This window comes from Drosophila santomea, chromosome 2R, assembly GCF_016746245.2.
Source record: "Drosophila santomea strain STO CAGO 1482 chromosome 2R, Prin_Dsan_1.1, whole genome shotgun sequence".
Classification (NCBI taxonomy): Eukaryota; Metazoa; Arthropoda; class Insecta; order Diptera; family Drosophilidae; genus Drosophila; species Drosophila santomea.
In genome coordinates, this window is record NC_053017.2 from 342,042 (window position 1) to 360,542 (window position 18,501).

General features: G+C 46.7%; 1 protein-coding gene across 1 annotated transcript; it reads right to left on the bottom strand.

The window, feature by feature from the left end:
- Positions 1-868: 868 nt before the first annotated feature.
- On the bottom strand, positions 869-1,869 carry LOC120446741. Its single transcript, XM_039627865.1, has 2 exons — positions 1,206-1,869; positions 869-1,121 (listed from the first exon to the last, which is right to left on the bottom strand). Exons 1-2 carry the CDS (start codon positions 1,801-1,803, stop codon positions 907-909), a joined length of 813 nt encoding a protein of 270 aa, XP_039483799.1. The 5' UTR covers positions 1,804-1,869; the 3' UTR covers positions 869-906.
- Between the last annotated feature and the right edge of the window lie 16,632 nt (positions 1,870-18,501).

The window sequence follows — 18,501 nt, forward strand, 5'->3', positions numbered from 1 at the left end:
GATCTTCGTGTCCCGAATTATGTCTTGCCAATCCCACGTGGTTGTTATGCGAACATTCGTCCCTAGCCTTCAATTTTCTGTCCATTTTTTTTTTTCTACTTGTGGGGCTTTAATACATGATGGGTGTTAAGAGTTCTTTTATCCTGCCTAGTCCCTTTTCGGGCGCCATCTGTAAGGATGCTAATCACGGGCCTGGATATATACTGAGCCACCCCAGGATCCTCCACAGAAATATTTGTTTGTGAGACAGGCGGACTAAAAGGGGCCTGCTGGCCAGGGTTTTAATATGGAGAATCGGGAAGAATGTAGGAGATGGGGGACGCCGATGGGGTGTTTCGAAGATGATGTCCCACCCAGGAAACGACAACGATACGCGGGGCCGGGGTATCCTTATGTGGTGGAGTAAAACCACCTGCCCTGCTGAGTCTAAATACCATTCGTATGAATTGGAAACATTGAATGTTGTTGAATCAGTTAAACATTATCGGCATTATTTGCTCGGACGAGAGTTTGTTGTATTAACGGATTGCAATTCGCTAAAAGCATCGCGAACAAAAACTGAACTAACACCTAGGGTGCATCGCTGGTGGGCATACTTGCAATCTTATGATTTCAAAATAGAATATAGGGAAGGACTTTGGACTGTGGAATCCAGGAATCACGTGCCTGATGCAACACCAGTTCAAAATATTAATATCCTAGAAAAACGTGTAAACTCAGCCGAAATTTCAAATGATTGGCTCAAATGATTGTTAATAAACTGAAAACAAAAGATTTTAAAGATGATATTCCCCAGACATATGAGTTTAGAAAAGGGGTCTTGTTTCGTAAAATACAGAGGAATGGAAGGACTCGTTGTCTGCCAGTAGTGCCGCATGCAATTCGATGGTCGGTAATCAATCAAGTTCATAAGTCCGTTATGCATTTAGGTTGGAAAAGGACTCTCGACTTGTCAATATTATTGGCTTGCCAAAATGAGTAAGTACGTTCGAAATTTTGTCGACAGTTGTACAACGTGAAAAACTGAAAAGGAGTCATCTGGGAAGATACAAGCAGAGTTACATCCAATCGCAAAAGTAAATGTCCCATGGCATACAGTGCATATCGATATAACGGGTAAACTAAGTGGGAGGAATGATATTAAGGAATATGTCATGGTACAAATTGATGCCCTAACCAAATTCGTTTATTTGTTTCACACTTACTTAACAGGTCATGACAGGATGCTCTTGGCGAGGTACAACTTGCATTGAATTGCATACTAACTTTGGTTGCGTGCAACCAAAGCAAGCCCTCTAGAAATGCTGATTGGTAAAGAGACCCGTCCCCTGGGCACCGATTGCACCGATTCGCCAAATGTCCAAGCTGTCCACAACGATAGCAAGTGACGTTTCGCAAATCCTGCTGCTGCTGCTGCTTGACCTCCACGTCAGATCGCTTGAGTCGACAATTCGCCATCTTATGCCCAGGCTGCTTGCATGCGTGGCATATTATTTTGGCACGCTTGTGATCTCCACCAGTACCTTCCGTCTGTCCGTTCTTCTCAAAGGTAAACGCCTTTAACTCCATCTGCAGTTGATGCCTCGAGCTAGCATCTGAAGAAAACGCCACACGCTGCAAACGGCTGTCAAAATTCGCCATGTGTCCTAGTACAGTTGACACAGCTATTTTCTCGGCTGTCATGTTGCACCATTTTGTTGTCAACGTTGTTACCATGCGGCTTGCATACACTGCATGACACTCATTATGTGCTGGACGACTGTTTAGCAGATTCAAAATTGCGGCTGCCGGAACGTTCTTCATTTTTTAATAAAATAAAATCTCCAATTTTATGTCTTACAACTGCTGCCTTATTTTTGTCAAATCCATATTTATCATTACTAGCCTAAATATTTATATTCACTACAGCCCTGTCTCTATCATTTTCATTGTCTACCTCTATCTCGGTGTCATGCGGTGGCACCAAGCTCAGAGGGCCCAGCTAATTGCTCGGCTGTCATGTTACGCCATTTTGTTGTCAACATTCTTACCATGCGGCTTGCATACACTACATGACACTCATTATGTGCTGGACGACTGTTTAGCAGATTCCAAATTGCGGCTGACGGTGTCTCCTTCACTTCAAAGCGTTGCAGAAACAACTCACGGATCTGTTCCCAAGTGATGCCAGTATAGCAGATTTTGGTCAGCCATGACGAAGCACTTCCCTGCAATCAGTTACTTAGCAACATAATTAAGTTACCTCCTTCAATCGTTTGTTCTTTCATATTTGCAGTAGCGCACCATTGAGTTGCATCAGCGCCAGCCACATCCGAATTAAACTTCGGAAGCACCACTTGATTTTGCGGACGCGCCGAAGACTGCATGACTTTGCACATCTCCAAAAAATTTCGATTTTGCATTTCCAAGACAATGCGCAATTGGTCAGCAGAAAGTGCAGGAGCTGACACAAATCCCACTTCTGATGTCGGGTTAACGTTGTCGTTTTCATTTTGTTCATTATTTTCTCGATTTTAAGTACTAGCGTTGAAAAACGTCTATGATTGTAGATGGCGAATATTAACGTTTGCACTGCTCAGCCGTTCGTCTCAGACTCCCCGTTTGTAAGTCTATTTGACAGGCATTCGTACGATTCGCACGACAATCGTAAATTCTAGAACTGCAACTTTTACCTCATAGGCAACTCTACCTATAAACGACAACCCTATTAACGATTGTGCGGGAATTTCAAATAAACCATTTAATCTCCGACATATGTATGTATTGGTTTGATGTATAGTCTGACGAATTTAGCACGCTTAATTCTACGCCGACGTATACATTGCAATTGAATGAAGAATTATTTATTGTATAAATGTATGTACATATATATATATTGGTTTGATGACGCGGACTTATATATTGTTATTATTAAGTTTGGGGTGAGTTTGGAGACTCTGAAACTGGAGAAAGAGAGTGTGGAGACTCTGAAACTGGAGAAAGAGAGTGTGGAGACTCTGAACCTGTAAAATGGAGAGTTTGGAGAGACAGAAGGTTTGAAGGTACAATAACGGAAGAAGGTGAATAACGGTTCAAGTTGAACTTTGGACCGGGCCAACGGTCCAGTCCGGAGACTGGAGACTAGAAGGATGAACCGTTAAAGGAGGCCTATATAAACAGGCCGACCGCTGGAAGCTACACAGTCAAGTAGAAGAAGTATACAAGTCAACAACGTGAAGAAACGAAGTCAGCATAGGACGGTCCGCGCCACTCAGGATGACGAGAGCGGCGAGACAGTGGATCGAGGCCGCTGGACAGACCATCCACTACGACGAAAGAGCAGAGAGGTCCGGATAATCATATTGTATTGTACAGCTAAGTACGAATAAATACCCAAGAAACGAAACCTGCAAGTGTCATTACTGGTAACCGGGTGATAACCTTATAATATAAATCAACCCAATAAAATTAGTTCGATACATGTGGCGTTGGAGCTACAGCAGTATGACTTCGAGGTCGCATACAGCAAAGGCCAGTTGAACGAGGTACCAGATGCGTTGTCGAGGCAGCCACTGACAAAATCGGTCTCAGCAGAACCCGAAATGCTGAGAAGAACGCAGGACACAGAGGCCGAAATAGAATGCAGCTGGATCACGGAAATGCGATAGAAGATAAAAGCACATCCTCAAAAGTTCCCAGACTACGTATGGGAAAGTAGCACCCTTAACAGGCAGATTCCGCATATATCAGGGAACAAAGATGTAGTGACCTGGAAGCTATGTGTCCCGCGGCAGCTGAGGGAAACTGTCCAGCGCGAAAACCACGACTCCCCGGCAGCCGGCCATATAGGCACTCGTAAGACGATTGCGCGGCTTGCAGCCCGGTACTACAGGCCAGGAATGCGAGGACTGCGCAAGGTTCAAACCGAATCAGCGGCAGGCGGCGGGAAAGATGTAGACACAGATCCCGGAAGAGCCCTGGGCGACAGTGTGCGCTTATTTCGTCGGAACAGCCAAGGTCGAAACAGGGAAACAATATGTTGTTGGTGCTGATCGACAGGTTTTCCAAATGGACGGAATTGGTGCCGTTGCGAACAGCCACAACGAAAACGTTGCAGAAAGCGTTCAGGGAACGCATAGTCGCCCGACTTGGAGTACCGAAGGTGGTAAAGAATTTCCTCAACGACATGGGGATAAAGCAGCAGTTTACGGCACCATAGACCCCGCAGGAGAATCCGACTGAGAGAGCCAACCGCACTGTGAAGACAATGATAGCACAGTTTGCCGGACAGAGCCAGAGAAATGGGGATGAAAGATGGCACGATATCATGCTGGTTGTGAATTCCAGTGTGTCAGATTCCACAGGCTATTCGCCGGCATTTTTTACACAGGGCCAAGGTTACCGAACGCGCTATATGACAGAAAAACGCTCGGTACAGGAAGGCAACCAGAGTCGCCGGAAGGAAACGCTGTGAAGATGAAAGAGAGAGTGTCCCAGGACCGAGCAAGGCATTACAGCCTGCGAAGAAGCCAGTGGAAGCCAAGGGTTGTTGAAGTGGTTTGGGCCAAAGAGCACCATTTATCAAAAGCGGCTGAAGGGTATGCAACCAAACTAGATCCGAGGTTCGATGGGATGTACCATATAGCGGATTTCATATCGCCAGTGATCTGTAAGATTCGCCGCCGGATAAACAGAAAGGAGCGCAGGGTATACGTCAGCGACCTTAAGCAACAGGATCTGGAGGAGAATAATGTCGAGATAGTGGATGCGCATCCATCGGGAGATACATCCACCTGAGAACGGACGAGGTTCGACTGCTGTTCTAGCGTCAGGCCGAGGCGAGAGTCATCGGATGCAGACAGCGAATCCGACGATCGTTATAGCGTCAGGCCAAGGCGAGAGTCAACGGATGCACACAGCGAATCCGACGATCGTTATAGCGGCAGGCCAAGGCGAGAGTCAACGGAGACACACATATTGCAATAAACGACCGTTTATCCGTCTGGTTTCCACCAGAATCAACAGCTCCACCACAACGATCCGATCCGGTTTAGGTCAGAGAAAACAATGAGGTTGCGCAACCGGTCAATAGGAATACTGATCAAGACGAGAAAGACGCGAGACGGTACAAATCAAGGGAACAGTACCGTAAAGACAGGCGTCGGGACTCGGAAGACGCAAGAAAGCCGGGGACATAACGGTGAAAGCCCAAAGAGGAGATGCGAAACTGAGGTATGGTGGAGACGTGAGCAGAGGGTTCGAGACACAAAAAATTCGACAACCAACATGGATGCACGCATAACGAAGCAACAAACGAGGTTGGCAGCTCTGGGTCAGAGTCCCAAAGGAGCCGCCGAGTGGCAAGGGCGGTCGGGTGGTAGGCAATTGCCTAACCCGCGGCCCACCCAAGCTCTAAGGCGTGGTGCCGAGGACGATCGAAGCGAAGACCCAGGACCAGTGGTCACCTCGGACGAGAGCGAGTTGCAGTGGGAGGAAGATCCCTCGAAGGAAAGGCGGACCTGGAGACTCAGGAGGGCCAGGAGTGCGGCAGACAACCAGATCCTTCCGAGGGTTGCGCCGGTCGGAGGCAAGCTGCGGAAACTGGAGGCCGACCGGCTGGTGGCTATGAAAGCAAGCAGAACGGTTGGCGGCCCGGCAGGAGTACGAGGCCGTCGAGGCGGCGCGCATCCGCATCCAGCAGCGGGCGGCCATGTACGAGGTTCTGAAACAGTTGAGGGGCAAAGAGGAGAACGAGAGAAGGTGGCTCCAGGAGCTCCAGAAGGCGGAGGCGGACGAGCGAGCGTCGTGGCACGTGGTCGCCTGGCAGCCGGCCTGCCAAGAGAAAAGGGAGGTACCCGCCACCCCGCAGTACATCCACCCACCCCGACGGCAGGGATCCCGGCCACGGCACTGGACACCCAACCCAGTGATGGTGCCGACCGTCCGTCCGCCCACGACTCCATCCCGGAGCCCCAGGACCCCATGGGGAAAAGGGCCCGATACCACACGCCAGAGTGCCGCACCAAGTGCGGGAGATTGCCGAAGGATTCACGTGGTGGCGGCAACAGGTGGTCACCTGGACGTGGCCGATGGAGGAGGAGGAAGCGAAGGAGGAAAAGGCGCCAGTCCATGGCAGCTGGGCTCCGCAAACGCACGACACCGCGGCGTCGGCGGAGTTGGAGAAGGGGCCATGGGTGGCCTCCACCCGTCGGCAACCAGAGGCCCGTACTCCAGAGGCAGGCATTCGTTTTGACGGTGGGTGGCCAGCCATCCTGGATGCGGATGGCGTCGACCTCGGATGCCCTCAGATGGGCGCCGATCCCAAAGGCGGAGTGGCCTGCAGGGGTCGAGGACGAGCCGGTGCTTCGAGACGCCAAACGCCAAGGCAGCCGCCGGTACGTCGTTCTATTCCGCGGCAGCGAGAGATTCTGGGTCCGGGTGTCGACGACAGGGACTCGCAATTTGGCCTGGTGCGAGAAGCCGAGGAGGGGGGAGTTCAATAATGCCTACACCGAATAAAAAAAAAATGAATTTACAAACACAAAACACGTAGCACAATTTTTACGGGGACGGTTCACAATGCGCACACAACATGGAAAAAGTCGGCAGGTATATTTTCTAGATCGCACCAGTTCAAGGGAAAATTTCGTTTTTGTTACAATCTGGAAAAGAAAAGAAGAAAGTGTCAGTACGCCCAGGAGGAAGAAAGGGCATTAGGGGCCGGCACTCACATGTGTGTTGGAGAAGTGGGAGTTGGGCTGGAGAGAGAAAAGGTCCCATGTTGGTGCGAGCATCCTTCCACAGGGCCGGTCCGCCTCCCGGAAAAGTTCCATGTGGGTGCAAGCATCCTTGCACAGGGCAGGTCCGCCTCCAGAAAAGTCCCATGCTGGTGCAAGCTAAAAGAAAAGGAGAAAGAAAAGGTCAGTACGCGCAAGCGGGAAAACCAAAGGGGGCGGGCACTGCAAGGTTGGATTAAAATTTTCCCGATGAGTGTGGGAGATGTGAGGAGTTTAAACTCCGCACAAATTCAGATGGTGATCGCATGAGGAGGGCCTGCCGTTGCCAGTTACGCAACAAGTCTACGCGTAGTAACGGCAGAGCGAACCCTAGGAGAAAGAGAGTTTGGAGACTCTGAGCATGGGAAAAGAGAGTTTGGATACTCTGAAACTGGAGAAAGGGAGTTTGGAGACCCTGAAACTGGAGAACGAGAGTTTGGAAACTCTGAACATTGAAAAAGAGAGCTTGGAGACTCTGAAACTGGAGGAAGAGAGTGTGGAGACTCTGAGCCTGTAAAAAGGAGTGTTTGGAGAGACTGAAGATTTGAAGGTTAATAACGGTACAAGTTGAACCTTGGACCGGGCCAATGGTAAAATCGTGGACTCTGGATCCGGAGACTAGAGACAAGAGGGATGAACCGTAAAAGGAGGCCTATATAAGCAGGCCGAACGCTGGAAGTTACACAGTCAAGGAGAACAAGTATACAAGTCAACAACGTGAAGAAACGAAGTCAGCAGTAGAGCTACAGGCGTGATAGTCAATTAGGAGCAAGATGTTTAGGTCAAGACATTCGGGACAAGGAAAGTCTCCGAATAGAGACGCAGGTAGCTGAGGTCCAATACGACGAAGCACGGGTAGTCCGGAAGCATTCGACAAGCGAAGCCGAACCAAGGAGGGCACAGGAAAAGCGACCCGGTCGACTGTGTCGGAGACCGCGTTCTTGAACCCGGCGATAGCCTGGTGTGTCCGTGCGATCCGAGCAGGCGTGGTACCGGCGCCACCAGTCCGAGCAGACGTGGGGTTGGCGTGTTGCTGTTCCTCCAGGCGTTTCGACGGGAGAGCAGAGACGTCCGGATAATCATATCGCATTGTAAAGCTAAGTACGAATAAATACCCAAGAAACGTAAACTGCAAGTGCCATTACTGGTAACAAGGAGATCACGTTATAATATAAATTTTATGGGACTAACGCACAAAATCTACTGAGCTAGCCGCACGTATTTCGTAGCGAGCAGACCAATAAAATTAGTTCCTTACAACTAACTGATCCCATGGTGACCCACTTGTTCGGCATTGTTCAGATAATTTGTTTTCAATTTACTGTTATGTTACTATATTTTTAAGATTTGCTTTTGTCAATTTATACTCACAAATTTTTCTTTTCTTTTAACATGTTTGTGACTACTTACAGGTAAGTAATTATTACTAGAAGAAATTTCTTTTTCCGGTTGCGCCAGTTACCAGCTGTGAACCGAGTGGTGGAGCTTTTTGAAAGGGAGGGTTATGGGAGTTGATGTGGTTTTCTGGAGTTTCTTGAATAAAGACGACCGATGGATTTCGATATTAAGACAGAAGTGATTTTTATTCCAATTCGTTCTTAGCAGCTAACTTAAGTATGAGGAAGAATATGCATGGGTCTCCCACGCGAAATGCTGTTTGCAGAGTCAGCTCTAATGTGATTCGAGGAGAAGAGCGGTGGTCGACATAAGACTTTGCTGATCGCTACACTAGGTCTATGTGTGGGCACGAGGGGGTTTCGAGGGGGAATTGGCAGCTGTCGGTGCCGACTTGGCACCTCAATCCTTGCGCCCTTCTCCAACTTTTTTCATCTGTCACCAGCTCCGTATTTGAACTTCCCGCCTATTTATCACCTTTTATCTCTGGCAACTCCACCGATACTCATTACGATCAAGTTATCGATATTAGCAACCGGCGTTGCCACTTCCTGTTCGTATCGATATGCCATGTCGTGCCAATTGCTGACAATAGTGTGTCTGCGTGTTGAAAATCAATGTATATCCAGTATTTTTATTCCCTTAATGGACCCTTAATTTTTGCCAACTTGGCCCAACGGTCCTGTGCCGTCTGCACGCCTGCAGCTCGGCCTCCTCGACCACCCGGGGTGGCCACTCCTCTCGCGTCAGCTTCCTCTGTGGCTGCTCTATGAGCGACCCATGCCTGCGGAGAAACGGTTGCTGCGGCGGCTGTCGTGGCTGGAGGTGCGGGCCACAGCTACAGACCGTTCTCCGGGTTCCCCGCCGGGCACACCGGCCTCCATCCGACCGAGCCTACCCCTTCCCACACGCGGGCCGCCGGCGAGTCTTCCGCCTCCGCTGGTGCGAGCCACGTCCACGTCACCGTCTGCTGGTGCCGGCGGCCGCCCATACCGATTGTGCGCAGCGTCTACCCGACTTGAGCATGTTCCAAATTTCAGAACTGCTGCCGCTCGCACCGGGGCCACTCCTCCTCCTGGGGTGGTGCTGTCCGCGTGCGTGGTGGCGGCGGCGTCGGTGGTGCTGACGGCGGTGTCGGGGGCTGCGTCGTTGGTGACTGCGCTTCCCGGCTTCAAGTCGCTAATTAATCCGTTTGCAACACAAATGTTTCTGCGAAATCGGGGCATGCCAGGATTGGCGACCAGCCTGGTTTTGACGGCCTCAAATGCTTCTTGATGTGCGTCTGTCCACTCCCAATTTGCTTGTTTTTTGAGGAGTGCATTCAGCGGGTGTGCCAGTATCGCAAAATCAGGTACAAAACGCCTGTACCACGGCGCCAGTCCCAGGTACTGTCGCAGCTCCTTCACGTTTTCAGGGGGGTTCAGCTGTGCTATTGCCGCTACCTTCTCCGAATCAGTTCCGATGCCTTGATTTGTCACGCGGTAAGCCAAGTATTGTAGCTCCTTTCTAAAGAACTTGCACTTATCCGCATTTACTTTCAGGTTTGCCGCCCTGTAATTGCCGTATACTGCCGACTTGCCGCTTTCAGCGGAATCTGCCAGTATCCGTCTTTCAAGACCAGGCTGCTTTTGTACTTCGCCTCCCTTAATTAATACAGAATGTAATTGATCATTGGCACTGGGTACGAGTCCTTCACGGACTTTGCGATTATTTGGCGGGAATCCACACAACCACCATCGACCAGTCTTCTTTTTCACCATCACTATCCTAGACGGGTCGATGCATCCTTTTTGTAACAGCTCGTCCTTTTTATAACAGCTCGTTGATCTCTACCTGCATCTTCGGGTTATTCGGGTAGTAGCGCTGTTTGGCCGGTTGATCGTCTTTCATTGTGATTTTGTGCACCGCAACTGTTGATGTCCCTTGCACTCTTCCCAACTCAGCTAACTCTGACTTCAGGAAGCCGTCAATATCCTCCTCCGCGAAGTCTGTCGCCCTCTCCACGATTGTCACTGCAGGTTCTCGCGTGAACTTCTTCGAACCAACTTCGAACCAGTGGGACTGAGCCACGTAACTTTCCTAAACTTTCGTTGGGAAATCCCAGCCCAGCACTAGAGCGTCGGCCTGCCATTGCCAGTTACGCAACGAGTACCGGCAGTGCGAAGCCGAGGAGAAAGAATTTAGAGTAACTGAACCGGTAGAAAGAGAGTTTGGAGAGACAGAACCGGTAGAAGAAGAGTCACGGAGAACGAGTATACAGGAATTGTGGTAAATTGTGGTAAAGACCCGGTCGACTGTATCGGCGATTGACTGGTGTGTCCGGCGCCACCAGTCACAGCCGCCGTCAGCGGCCGCATACGACGACACCGCACCACTCAGGACGACAAGAAGGGCGAGACAGCAGAACGAAGCTGCTAAGCAGACCACCCAGGTCCGTCCGCACCAGCTGGAGAGAAAAGTTAGGGTGGAACGTTCGTCTTTTACTGGGCGTCTTGCTACAGGGACTGCGGCGTAAACCGGGCGATTGCGCGGAGCGTCGGTAGGAACTGAACAGGTGTCTGGAGTGACCAGCCGGGACAGAGCGAGGAACAGGAGGTTGCGGCTAGCGAGGCGTATGCCTTGAGAGCCCAGCACTTGTTCACCCTAGTCTGGGAACGGTGACGCTTCCCTAAGCCCACAGCCTTTCTTCTCGTCACCAAACATGTGTGGCCGCGGCAGTACCAGGTGAGGGTTCAGGTCTACGACGGGAGAGCGAAGACGTCCGGATAATCAAATCACATTTTAAGTCTAGGCAAGAATAAATATCCAAGAAACCAGAACTACAAAGAGTTGTTACTGGTAACCGGGTGATCACGTTTTAATATAAATTTGGTGGGGCGAACACACGAAATCTTCTGAGCTAGCCGCACGCATTCCGTGGCGAGCAGCCTAACAAAATCAGTTCGTTACAATGCTATGGAGGATTAGCAGTTACATTCTTACGGTCCTCTCTTCAAGTCCTATGTCCACTTCGTGCAGCGATGTGACCTCCTCATAATTTCCATGAGCCATACGACCTTTCCCGCCGCCCGCAACTTGTCCGCCAACTCTTCGATAATAAAACTAGCTGTAGCTCCGGTGTCCATCGTGGCCTTAGTTTCCTCTCCGTCTATGAGCACTGTGGCGGACAGTTCCCTTTCTTCCCCCTTCAGCTGGCCTATTAATTTTGAAGGGCAACACCAACCATGTGAACCATGATTGCCCCTCTGAGGCTGGGGTCGCGGGGCGTTTCCCGATCTCGGACAACACTCTGCAGTCCTTGGGCCGATTCTTTCGCACGTCCAGCAAAAGCTGATCGGTCGGTTCCGGCACTCCCGCATCCAGTGATCCTGGCTTCCGCATCTAGGCAGGCTTGTGCCGGGTTTAACAAGAACCCCCGCCGCACCGGGTCTGGCCCGGCGGTCCCGTAATGTCCTCTTGGCACCCCGCTGGTGGCTGGCTCTGTGAGTCCGCTCCGACTCGAACCCTTCCCTATGGGTGTCCAGCTCTTTGAACTCATCGGCCAGCGCCATCAGGGCATCCAGGTGCCGGCATTTGTACGGGCGGACAAACATGTGCAGAGCTGGAGTGCTGTTCTCCCATATTCGTTCCAGCGTCTCTTTTTGGGACATTCCCAAGGGTCGCATTAGGGTCTGTATGTCCACCATGTAGTCTTTGAAGCACTCTCCATGCAGCTGCTTCCTCTTCCTGCTGGATGAACTCGGACAGCGTCTTCCGACCCTTCCAAGGGAGCTCGCTATTGCAGGAAAGTCATTCTTCTTCTCCTCTGTTCTTTTGGCCAGGACAAGGACCACCTGCTGGCTCGTTCGGGTCTTAGGATGTTATGTGGGCAGGATGTATCGTTCGTAAGATAAGCTAGCGCTCCCCCCCGAACCACCTTTGCCGACCAAGGACTCCAAAGTCCCTTTCTGACCATGCAGGTCCTTGTGATCGCTTGTTCTTCGCTTGTAGAGATCCTCCTTGGATGCCCGCTTCGACACTCACTTGTCGTTCACTTGTTCCGGGTATCGCTCCGCGTACTTTCACTGTCTCACTGCCGACCTCCGCGTACTTTCACCGACTGACCGTATGGATCTCCGCTTTCTTTTACTGACTGTCTTTCTTGAGCTGCACCTGCGCCGTCTCTTTTATAAGCCGAGGGGATCCTGATATTTCCCCTTTTGCGAACGGCTCGCTTAGGTGCAAGGTCCAACTCATGTCCCGTTAGTTCACGGTCTCTCCGCTTTGCCGGGGTCCAAGGTCCGTTGTTTACAGTTTGACCTGACCGCCCTTGACTCCTTCCGTTTGACCAGACTCCTTGACTCCTCTCGCATTCCAGCCGTCTTCGCTGTTGATCGCAGCCTTGGCGTCTCAGCCTAGTTGACCCTGTCTTTCAGCATCTCGACGTGGCATCTTGATCCTCAAAATAAATTGCTCCTGACTCCTCTCGACCTGCGCTTCCCGGCATTCTCAGCCTATGAGACCCTGTCGTTTACCATCTCGACTCGGCACATCGATCCTTGCGCCCTTCTCCAGCTTCCTTAATATGCTGCCGTCTGCTTCTCGTCACCAGCTCTGTATTTGCCTCCTCAAACATAATTAAATAATTCAACTGTTCACTATCTATATACGGCATCGAATACGATAATACTGAAGATGTCACCGTAGAAAAATTTTACTTATTTTTGCCCCCTATACATAAGAAAATATAAAACACTACAATACATACTGTTCCGGCTACAGGCAGTCATAGCCGCCTCCTTCTGGACATCTCGGAACAACATACACATCCTCCACCTGCTTACAGAATGCCAGCTGCCTATTGTCGCTCCGACCATTCCATCATTATGCCCTCACTCCATTCTAGGGGGGAGTAGTCACCAACCCGGCACCGACAGCTGCCATTCCCCCCTCGTGACCACACATAGACCTAGTGCAATCGCTCTTCTCCTCGAGTCATCAATTTCGCCACACATTGTCGAAGTAGTATTGAATGAAGGCTATTCTAATCAGAAACTCTGTCTAAGAAACTAAGAAATCAGTTCGTTACACGATGTTATGTATCTCCTCTTTATAAGATCGTAAAACCGTTATGATTCACACTTAGAGAAGATAAGAATCTGAAGTAGAGGGAGAGGTGCACTAGCTTGTTGTGTAAGACTGATAGCAACACAGAAAATATAATTTGATAATAAAAAAGTGTCAGATATGCAGTCCAGCGGGCACAAAAGTTTACATGAAAATTCTACTCCAATAATTGGCAAAGTTCATCAGGGCCGTATGACTCTCAATATAGGGGAAACACTGAAATATTACTACCAATTGGGAAGTCTTAGCATATATGCGCAGGGCATTGACAATGATAATCAGCAAATTAACATCAAATATTTATAGCCGAGAATAAAAATCAGGCAAAACAAACAAAAGAAAATAGTGGACCTATGCATTTTTTTCAAATGCCAGCTAAAATAAAGTAACAACAATTACATACAAAAAAAAGTACGGAGAATCAGATAGCGGTTATAAACATACATATATCTATAGTTATATGTTTGCTATATGCATAAGTTAAAAAAAAGAGAGAGCGCATTTTTCAAAAGTGTGGGCTTGGCAGTTTTAGGCAGTTTGTGGGTGTGGCAACAAACTTGCGCTGCGTCTCTGCAGTCTACAAGCTTAATCTCAACTTTCCAGCTTTTATATTTCCTGAGATCTCGACATTCATACGGACGGAATGACAGACGGACATGGCCAGATCGACTCGGCGATTGATCTTCCTGTTCTCGAGCTTTTCAAATATGGACTTTGTATATTAGGTCTTAGAGAGAGCTTTGGAGTTACTGATTCTGATTGTCTTTGCATTTCTAGTAGATTCATGTGCATTCGCTTTTGGATACAAGTGCTCTTAGATTTTTACGATTTTGTTTATTTAAATTTAAAACTAGTGTATTTTTGTTTGCGAGTCCGAACTTTGAGATTGACAATTGTGTGATGGTTTAGGCAAGAAATGTTTAGGTTAGGCAATAGATGATTAGTCGACCAGGGGGGGATTTGTCTCAGTTAAAACCTGTATTTATATGACAGTCTGGTTCTTATCTGATAATGATGGGGTACATAAAGGGTGTAGGGTGTGTTAATTATAGCTGTGTATATGCACAGTAGGCATATGCATATATCTAAGGGACTTGAGGGTATGTCACTATATATGTAATATAACCATTGTAACATATTATATAAGCCATGGAGTTTTTTACATAAATTCCTAAGTTTCGTATTTAAGTAACTTTTGATTTTATTAATTATTCATTTTGAATTAATTGATATTCATACTTATGTTATTCACTGTATTAATTTACTCTGCATATATAACGATTTTTAATGATTTCATTATTTTATAAAAATTGTGAAGACTTATTGTGTCACTGTGACGATAGCTATCAATGCTCATTAGCATTGAAACACACAGTGAATGAATGTCATCTGTATGGTCCAGCCTGCTGAAGATCAGTCTGAAGATTTCTTCTGAAGCCATCATTATATAGACCGCAGTAGTACACTGCTTGTCTTAAAATAACCAATTTTTTGTTGTTGTTCCTATATTTATTACATTCAATTTTTTCGTCGTTTTTTTTTTTTTTTGATATTTTTAGGTATTTCCAGGATTTCTCGGTGACATAGTGGGCGGGGTGCAGACTACTCAGTTATTCGTGTCTCGCAGTCACTGATGTGCGATTTGCCCTGCTGGTTAACATGTATAGTACAAATTTGGAAGCCCGTATAGATCACACCCAACATGCAGAGAATCCGCCCAACGAGGAGTCTCGCTTTTGACACCCGGCTATCTGGACACAGATTCGTATGGCTTGCAGCGTTGTCTGACCACGTACTACGAGGTGTCGCAAAGCCGCCATTCTTAAAGATGTTAGCGACGATTGTGATTGGGAAAATCAATTGGTGCTTTTGCTAATTTATCAAACGAAAGTAATGAAATGAAAGCTTTCCTATTAACTAAATTTTCACAGACGCTACAGAAACCAACTGTAAAATTGTACTAAAACAATTTTCTAAAAAAAATCTTCCACAGTGCTACATGCATAACACCGAGTGTTCACCAACCTTTTCGTGTTTCAAAGCTGACAGTTATCACCTTTAAAGAATAGAGTGGGACCGGTTTTGTTAAAAAAATATAATTAGTTTTACTTTGCAGAAGTGTGTTTCATTTATTATTAATTGGCTATTAAACAAATTTTTATTGATATCTATTTCTGTCTGACTGTGAACGGTCTGACAACTCTAAGACTTAGACTAGCATTTTAAATTATTCTCTGCATTAGTTTCCAGAATCAGTAAATTGTCTTCAACGTTCTTCGTCTCTTCCTTGTCAATGTGCTTTACATGGCCAAATGTTCTATAGAACATTTTTTATACTTATTAAAAAACCAAACTAAATGTATTTAAATTTTAAAAGTGCGAATTTCTTCATGGATTTTTTTGTCGTTCAGCTATTGGAATGTTACAGAGCAGCAATATGACAAAAGAATAATTGCCCAAAAATTGCTGACGGACAAGCGAACTTCAAGGCGAACGCTAGAGTTTTGTTCTGCTCTTCTGAAGTGCTGATTTGTTTTGTTATTGCATGCGCATTAGCAAAATATGTACAAAGTTCTATTATTAATCAACTAGTTACCGTATTGCGTGTAATTACTTATTTCTTTGTATTTTGGATTTGATTTTCCTACTTGATTATTCTTAACAAATATATTTGCGAAGTTTGACTCGTTTAGCAATTAAAGTTTGTTTATTTCTTACTAGCTTTTCCGATATTTTGGAGATGTCTTCGTGACAAAGTATATTATTAAATAAATCTATCGGTCTAATAATTGTAATTGAATGAATTGTATTATTATAACAAACAATTGCACTATAAACATTATCTTGAATAGTGTCAATATTGTTTGGATCAGCTGTATAATGCTCATTGAGGGTTAAATGTAATCTTTCCACGTCCGAGTTTCCAGTTTTCTTATAAGGAGTTGTAAAGTGCACATCTATATTATTTTCGAAGAGAAATTGCTTTATTACGCCAAGTTCGAATTCGTTATCAGTTATGATCTTTTTCGGCTTTCCTAGGTATTGAATTCTTAATTTTATTGCGCTAAGCAAGGAAATCCAAGATCTGTCTTTAATATGTCGTGCGGTGGCATATTTAGACATTTTGTCAATTTTGATGTAACGTACATAATATTTCTTTTAAATTACCAGATTTCTATGTGAATTATATAGTTTATTTTATCTGGCGTTTCTGTAATATTTAAATTATATTTTATAGGTTGCCTATCATATTTGGCTAAATTACAAATTGTATATTTGTTAATATAATTTTGAATAACTTTTTGCATTTTTGGATAATAGTATTTTTCTCTTATAGATATACAAATTTCGTTAATGCCTCTGTGATTATTCTTTATGTGTTCGTTTTCAATAATCTTCAAGAGTTTTTCTTTATCATTTACGTCTTCTAACAATATTCCTGACTTTAGAATTCTTAAATTTTTATTACTTGAAAAATACTGCCTATAAATTTCTTGAAATTTTACAAATAAACTTAAATACGGTCCGCCGCAAGAATTTTATTATTACAGCTTTCAGAGTCCCTAGGCCAGAAGCAAGGATTGATTGACTTGCAATTTATATTTTATTGTGTGCATTTCGTTCCACTTTTGCATATGTCTGGACACTGTCGTTTCACTTGAACTTGAATGCTCTGCACTAGCCTCACAGCCGTCTCGCGCCTTCTTATCGCTGCCCCGACACCCGATACAGCAACGCATGCATTGCTGTAGAAATTTTTTGCCTTTTATATATCTCTTTGTCTTTACTGTCACGATTTCTTTGTCATTTATATATTTGTTTGGCTTAGCGGAAGCAAACTCCCCGTAAGCCCCTCACCTTATCGTTGCTGGCCGAGCCTACGGCTCTGCTCAACGAGCCCTCGGCCAATGTTATTAGACGCCGACTCAGCCCCCGCGACCCCTCGCCGTATTAGTGCTCCCTATGGGCAAGACGACTTGAGTGTTTATATACTCAGCTCCTCATGAGCAATTCATTCCGACAGTATAGGAATTTGAAACCATACGCTAGCGACTCAGAGTCCGAAGCCGACGATTCTACAGAAAACTCTGTACGTAAAAGTATCCCAGCTAACGCATTTATTTCATATAAAATGTCTCTCGAAGCAGAACAGATTAAAGCCCTCATAAGGGCGTTTCAAGAACAGACCTTAGAAAGTCAACGCAGGCTGAATTGCGTAGAGTAATTGAGGAACTTGCCGTCCAGGCTATACAGATTGCCCCTGTGCAGACTGAAGCTCCCCCGATTAAAGTAGATATCACCGGCAAATGCCGCTTACCATATGTTCAGGAAATATGAGGATAGTTCGAGACACTATCAGGCTGTAGTTATCATCAGGTGCGAAGTTAAAGTTACATACAGCGACAAACGCCCGAAACACGTTATCGAGCAAGAGCTAGGCACCCTCAGACAGGGAAGCCTAACACTTCTTCAGTATTATGACGAGGTTGAGAAAAAACTCACCTTGCTCACCAACAAAGCAACCATGTCCTACGAAGCTTCGGCAGCAGCGGTTCTATGTGAGAAGTTCCGGGTGACGCTTTGAGAGTTTTCGTCTCGGGACTTAGACGCAACCTCACGGATGTGCTATTTGCGGCAAAGCCTTGGCGCAAGAAGTGGAGTCCAACCACGAGCGGTACACCTTCGCAACTTCGTTTGCGCAAAGCCAAGAGAATAGAGCCCGAGGCAATACCCCGAAGTGCAGGAGCGCCAGCAGGAATAAGAGGCGTCACTCGATCAATTTCTCGAGCAAACAAGCATTATCCCTAACGGTGTAAACGCCTTCCACTGTGATCTTCACACGTTGACGCTAATCCAGGACGATGTGGTGCGACAATTTCTAGCCACGAGATTCTGACATTGCAAAAATAGGGTCACCGACATTTTCGCGGTCCGGGAGAGAGAAGAAATCCTCACCGTTGAGCACAACAGAGCTCACAGGTCGGCCCAAGAAAACGTAAAGCAGGTACTCTCTGAATACTACTTCCCGAAAATTACCAAATTGGCGAGTTAAATAGCAGACAATTGCAAAACTTGCGCCAAAGCGAAGTACGACAGGCATCCAAAGAAACAAGAGATCGGAGAAACTCCAATCCCGGGCCATGTAGGAAAAATTTTACATATTGATATTTTCTCCACGGATAAGAAATACTTCCTCACCTGCGTGGACAAGTTTTCGAAATTCGCCATGGTTCAGCCGATTCCA

What these genes read in the sequence shown, in the direction of transcription:
- LOC120446741 (XM_039627865.1), bottom strand. Translation starts at nt 1,803, where the DNA reads ATGAAGAACGTTCCGGCAGCCGCAATTTTGAATCTGCTAAACAGTCGT. An exon ending in ATCCTGTCATGACCTGTTAA is followed by an intron (nt 1,122 to 1,205) that starts GTAAGTGTGAAA and finishes CCTCCCACTTAG; the next exon opens with TTTACCCGTTATATCGATAT.